The 6,153-nt window shown below is 55.1% G+C and overlaps 1 protein-coding gene across 26 annotated transcripts in view; it reads right to left on the bottom strand.

The window, feature by feature from the left end:
* Positions 1-1,620: 1,620 nt before the first annotated feature.
* The window catches only part of RGS6 (regulator of G protein signaling 6), a 544,783-nt gene continuing 540,250 nt past the window's right edge, over positions 1,621-6,153 (bottom strand). For 24 of the 26 annotated variants that reach the window (XM_072761912.1, XM_072761919.1, XM_072761924.1 and 21 more), the window contains one exon: positions 1,621-2,517. In XM_072761912.1, the coding sequence (XP_072618013.1) occupies positions 2,351-2,517 (167 nt within the window). In that variant the 3' untranslated portion in view covers positions 1,621-2,350. The remainder of the gene's footprint in view (positions 2,518-6,153) is intronic. The other 2 variants (XM_072761916.1, XM_026008529.2) reach the window with 1 other exon arrangement.

The following is a 6,153-nucleotide window of genomic DNA, read 5'->3' as shown; positions in this document are numbered from 1 at the left end:
TGGGATTTATTGCTCTGTGTCTGAATGCATCCGGAGCACCCTTTCCTCTTTTGAGCCTTCTGGCATGCCTTCCCTCTGGATGTCCCCAGGGGTATTTGGATACCTTCTACCTGCGCCATCTCAGGGGTACAGTCCACCTGGCTCTGGGGGGGGGGCCTCTGGGGCCCTCCAGGGTTGGCCAAGTCTTGGCCGCCATCGCTCAGAAGCAGAGGCCAGGAGGACTAGGGAAGCCAACCCTGCCCTGTCTGCAGCCCATGGGGAAGGGCAGGAGGCAGCCAGGCCTTTGCCCTGGGTAACTGAGGGCACAGAGGCACCTGCTGTGCTAGAATGTCCTTTGTCCACATACCTACTGCCTCGATGTCAACAACATCTTGGGGGCCCTTGACCAGGAGGAGCTTCTTTGGGGCAATGTTGGGTGCAGAAAAACTTGGACTGCATTTTGGTTCTGGAGAAGGAGCCCTGTGTGAAAGGCAAGGAGATAAAAAAGGGTGGAACAAAGAGAGGAGTCCAGAGACCCCATAACATGGGATAGGGCTTCCTTGCATTCATTTACTCAAGTAGTTACCAAGTATCTACGAGGGCCAGGACCCGTGCAGAGGTTTTGTGGAACTAGGGTGTGAGAGTGCCTGACGAGAATCCGGGTGTCTATTGCCGCTGCTGAAGGCAACCTGAGGACCTAACACATGTCATCTCTCTACTGTCTAGTGTACTTGGCAGAGAGAGCAATGACTGCCAGTGGGGGAGACTGAGGCATAGTAGTCAAGAACCCACAAGGGTACAACTGGAGCCAAGTCTCCCACTGCCCAGAGTGGCCCTGCTGGGAGGGATGGAAGGCTGGTGCCCTGGGGACAGGGCCCTGTGGAACGGACACACGACAGCACAGACATGGGGCTGCAGAGATGGTCATGGAAGCACCCAGGAGGCAAGGTCTGCGAATAAGCTTATGAGCCTTTGGTCACCAGCTGGTGAATCTGCCTACGTGAGTAAAGAAATACCAGTGATCACTTTTTTTTTTTTTTTTTTTGCTTCTGTGTTTGCTGTTTATATACTCCCCCAGGAAAATTTTTACCTATGGACAAAAACAGATCAAAGGAGGCTAGTTCTAGCAGGTGGCATGAGTGTCTGAATTCAACCACATGTGGCTTCATACCACTTCATCCGAGGGCTCACAGGCATCACAATGGTGACAGTGACAATGAGGAGAGTAATAGCTACCGTTTGCTGAGCACCTACTACGCGCCAGGCACCTGACTCGGTGCTTTACATATATTACCTCACGGCCAGTTGGCAGATAGTCATTTTGACATACACATGAAGGGAGTACAAGTGGATTTTTTGCAGGTTCTTGCAGGTTTTGCTTTGTGTCTGCTTTTTCCCTTGAGGACCAACTTTGTTTAGCGGTGCCTTCACCGGGCTGTCAGAGAACCATTTGGCCCTGGCCTAGGCCCTCTGTGGCAGCTTCAGTCCCAACTTCAGCCCCAGCAGAGACCTGGCCCTGCAGGGGCCCGGCCATGCCTGTCAGGACGCCACCATGTCGTTGGGGCTGCCAGCCGAGTGACCCAGCCACCTCCCCCCACCCCGGGGCGGGGGGGCTGCCAGAGGGGAGGACCCCAGTGGCCCTGAGTTCATGGCCATGTTTATTTTGAGTAAAACACAGGGGAACAAACCAAGGAGAAGGGGCAAAACCAGAATAAATGGGGAAATAATAAATGGTTTAAAAGGTGGTCAGAACCTCCACAGCCTGCGGAGCCACAAGCTCTTTCGTCCACTCGGGTGCTTCCTCTGGTGTGGGGCCTTGAGGCATGTGACAGGTGCGGCGGGCAGCCCCAGGCCGGCGGGGACCTCTCGGAAGGCTGGCCTCGGGGGCCTGAAGGAGCTGGTGGGGAAGCGATCGGGAGGTTGCTCAGCACTGTGGCCGCACCGGGGACATGTGGCATTGGGGGGCAGGGCTTACACAGACGTGGGGAGGGGAAGGGGCGGTCGGGACACAGTGGCTGTCACTACGGGGGTGCTGCGGGTGCACCGGAGCTGGTGGGGAGGCAGGGGTAATACTGGATGTGCTCAGGGCCAGCCGGCCCCTCTGGCGTTTGCAGGGAGGCCTGATCCCCCAGCCAGGGGCGGAAGATTGTAATCTGGAGTGACAGTCACGACGGGAGCCCCACGGGGCACCGGGCCTGGGCGAGTCAGGGCCCAGGACCTCCTAGAGACGGGGTGTCGGCGCACAACTATACAAGGACGAGAGGGTTGTAAACAGGGGCCTCTGCGGGGGCCGACCCCGGGCTCTGCGGACTTGGCACGGCGGCGTCCCCGGTCACCCACCGAGGCTCCCCTCGGCCGCCCGCCAGCGCCCTCACTCCTTCTCTTTCACAGTGACCAGGTCTCCCCGCAGGGAGCCTCTGTCCGCGGAGGTGGAGCGCCGCCGCCTGCCCGCGGGGTCGTCGGGCCCGGGCCCTGCGGTGGGCACCGTCAGGAGGACTGCATCAGGCCGGTGAGGCGCTTGCCCGCCAGCGACTTTCCCTGCAGAGACAGGCGACAGGGTTGGCACGCACAGGCGCACGCGCACCCGCACACACAGACAGGGACAGACAGACAGCCAGACGCCTGAATTCCTTGCAGCCTGAGCCACGGAGGCCAAACGACCTAGCTAAGTGACCCTGGCGACCTCGGGGTCCGGGGAGCCTCGACTCCGGGCCAGGCGGGAGTGCAGGTGTGCTGCTGGCACTCTTCTTTTTCCAGGCGGGATGTGTGTGGGAACTGTACTTACCCCAAACCAGGCATTGCTGCCACTCGTAGGTAGAGGGCCTCTGAATGCTTGTGGGCTGCCCCTGGCCTGGATTTTATTCCAGCGAGGAAGGATTTTATTCCAGGGCGTTTGAGGACTCCACATCGGGACATCTATAAACCCTTCACTTGCCGCCCCTGTAGCAGTTCCTCCTCGCTGGAATAAAGCTGGACTGGGGAGTCGTAAGATGGGGGGAGTGGGGGGTTGACCCACACAGGTGATGGTTAAGGATCCGGGTGGCTAGAAGCTAATGAATGAACTAGTCTTAGGAATGCAGGAGATGGGGGAATGCAGGTGCATGCAGAAGACCCAGGATCCTGGCTGAAAGGCAGGACTGAGCCCTCCCTGGGAGAGAAACACAAGTTTTGGGAACTCTTGATGACAGGATCCTGGGCTGGTGAACAGGTGCCACTGCAAGACCCAGAGCAGCACACTCCTGCCAGGTCCTCTGTTCCTGGCTCCCTGGGGGCCTGTGTTTGAGGACTCCACTTCAGGCTATCTACAAACCCTTCGCTTGCCGTCCACGTAGCAGTTCTTGAAAATGAAAACATTAAGCTGGACCGTGAGGCCTGGTGCATGAGGCACTGAGATCGTGAGAGAGGCCAGTGACTCCTGTGCCAAGGAATAGGTGGCCTCGGATGTGGGATTGAGCACCAGGAGGCTGGGGGAGGGGGATGAGCGAGTCTCAGATATTCTACTTATTTCCCTTGACTCAGCCTGGGCCCATTCCTTGCTCACCCTCCTCAGAAATCCCGAGCATCGGACAGGGGTCTAGAGGACGGTGTGGCTGGACCCAAGCAGATTGATCACGGTGTCTGAGAAAATACTCGAAACCCATGCTATTATTGACAGCGGGTCAGCAACACCATCGCCATCTGCAAAGGGGAGCACGTGGTCCTCATCAGCATGGGCTGTGGTGTTTGGTAGTGAGAGACTGCAAGGGCCAGCAGCTCCTCATGTCCATTTCCAAGTGGGGGTGTCAGGGCTCATCTTGTTTACTGGGCTTGGCTGTGTGCAAGCTGGATGTAATTAAAAAAAATTGATCAGGTTTGTGAAGCCTGGTAGAGTACTCAATAAACCTGCTGATTGATGAATTGATGGATAATGGGTATATCTAATAAATGAGCAAGGGCTGTGAGTTTGCTGGATGCAAGACAACGTGTCATTTGGCTTAGCTCTCCATAGAGGGACATGCCAGATTGACTTTGAGAATTCCAGTGGCATGCATGGGAGCTTGTCCAGAAATGGATCTGCCCTCGGGAGCTGTTGGAAAGTCTGCATCTACATCCCCTTGCTCTTTTTCTCCTTTTCTTTCACTCTTCCTTTTCCCTAGTGAGACAAAACTTCATTTTTTTCTCCCCTGTTTTAAGCCCCCCCACACATACACACACAGAATCTCCTCATCAGCAACCTTATCTGAATCTTCACATACACTAAACTTAGCCTGCAGCAGGATACATTTATACCAGGGTAAGGATTTTTTAAATCAGATTGTTTTTTTTTAATCCTAGAGGGTTACAGTGCCAGTCTTTGCAAAATCACTAAAGGCAAGGTGGCTGGCTACTTCTCTGTGGAGAGCGGGTTAGGTAGGACAAGAGCTCGCAGCTGGCAGAGGCTGACCTTCAGGGACTTTCTCCAGCCCTGGATTCTAAGACACACACATGGCTGCTACTCTCCTTGACTGCCCTTTCTTAGATGGAGCTCGAGGCATTTGTCATCCTGTTGGCTCATCTGGGATTGTGCCTTCTTGATGCAGGCCTGAAGGCAGGAAGCGCGGGTATGTGTGTGAGGTCCCCTCTGGGGAAATGTGGAGCTGATGAGGCTGGGGCCTCCTGGTCTGAGGGTTCTAACCCTCCCCCCATCCCGCCAGCCCCTTTACCCATGACCATCCCTGCTTGTTTGAAGGGCACGGACGGACGGATTCTGCTTGCCTCTTGGTGTCCGTTATTGCTGCAGTAGCCACACACCAAATACTGGCTCCTCCCCCCACCTTCTGTCCCTTTTCCACCAGGGCAACAAATTACATGTTATGTCACCAAATATGTATGTTTGGCTTTGCCATACGTGGTATTCGGGCTCTGATTTAGCTGGTGGATGTGAAAAAAAAATCACTAAAGCTCCTGAATAAGTCTATTGCTAGTGTGTATGTTAAGAGCCCAGAAACAAAGAAGGTGAGGTTTACCAGGCATCTAAACCCTCATTATAGCTTCTTCCTCATTAGTGAGGTCATTTTGGCTGGAGAGGGGGTTGTACGTTGAGGGAGGTTGGAGATTCTATATCTGGATTATTATGGGACTGTCTGTTTTAGGTGCCTTTGGCCCTGAGGTCCCCTACCCTCCACCCCTCCCTGTTCTGTAGAAGGGGCTGGGCTAGGCTTGGAGGCACTAATTAATCTCTTCCTGCTTGAGTCCTGGAGCTCAGCCTCACAACTCTGACTCCAAGGACCTGTGGCCAGCCGTCAATGCCTTCCCCTCCCCTTCCCCCCAGCTGCTTCCATTTCTCAGGACTTCAGAGGCCAGCCTGGGGAACTTGCCCTGAGATTGTTCCCAGCCTCTCAGCAATCCAGGTGGTGTTCCTTGGCATTATTGTCTCCCTTCCCTCCCCCCAGCCCTGCACACATACATTTTTCAAATGCCAGTTCTGCTGCTAAAGGAGGTCGTGAGGTTTAGGGTCGGCTCAGGGGGCAGCTCGGTCCAACTGCAATCTGTCCGCTACTCAGTAACCTCCTGGGTGGGGCTGGCAGGTGGTTATTCATGCAGGACGCAGGCATGGCTAGATGCCTGGCCTCGGGCTTTGGGGAAGAAATCCTGCAATCATACCAGCTCAGCAGCTGCCTCTCTTCTGAAGAGCTGAGGCTCCTGTAATTTTCAGGGATCAAAGTGAAATCTGACAGCAGAGACTACCTGTGTTCAGAAATGAGCTGCCCCAAGGTCCATGCTGCTAGGGGCTTGCTGGGAGCCCCTGAGCTACCTGCCCTGTCCAGAGTGAAGAGCCCTCCTGCCCTGCACCCTCTCAGGCTCCTCTCTCCCTCTTCTTCACCCCCTTCCCCGCCTCTAATTGGATGATTCTGTAGGAAACACTCAGGAAGGGGAGTGGTAGTTCTACTTCCACCTGGCATCTTGCATAGAGACAAGGGAAGCCATTTTTTCAGGGTGGGAATGTGTGATGTTCCCCAGTGCTGGTCAGTTGGGAACGGACCATGGTGCCAGGAAACTGCAGCCAGCTCAGCCTGAGGCCTTGGCGTAGCTGAGCGAAGCAGCTGAAGGTGGTTGAAAATGCTATTAGCAGGCAGCCTTTGTCCAAGTGAAAAAATATACAGTGATTAAGAACTGAACTGCAGAAGGTACATTCCAGAGACACCCGAAGCTTTG

Source organism: Vulpes vulpes, chromosome 6 (assembly GCF_048418805.1).
Source record: "Vulpes vulpes isolate BD-2025 chromosome 6, VulVul3, whole genome shotgun sequence".
Taxonomy (NCBI): domain Eukaryota; kingdom Metazoa; phylum Chordata; class Mammalia; order Carnivora; family Canidae; genus Vulpes; species Vulpes vulpes.
The sequence above is the reverse complement of the archived record's forward strand: the minus strand, read 5'-3'. Positions and strand labels throughout refer to the sequence as shown.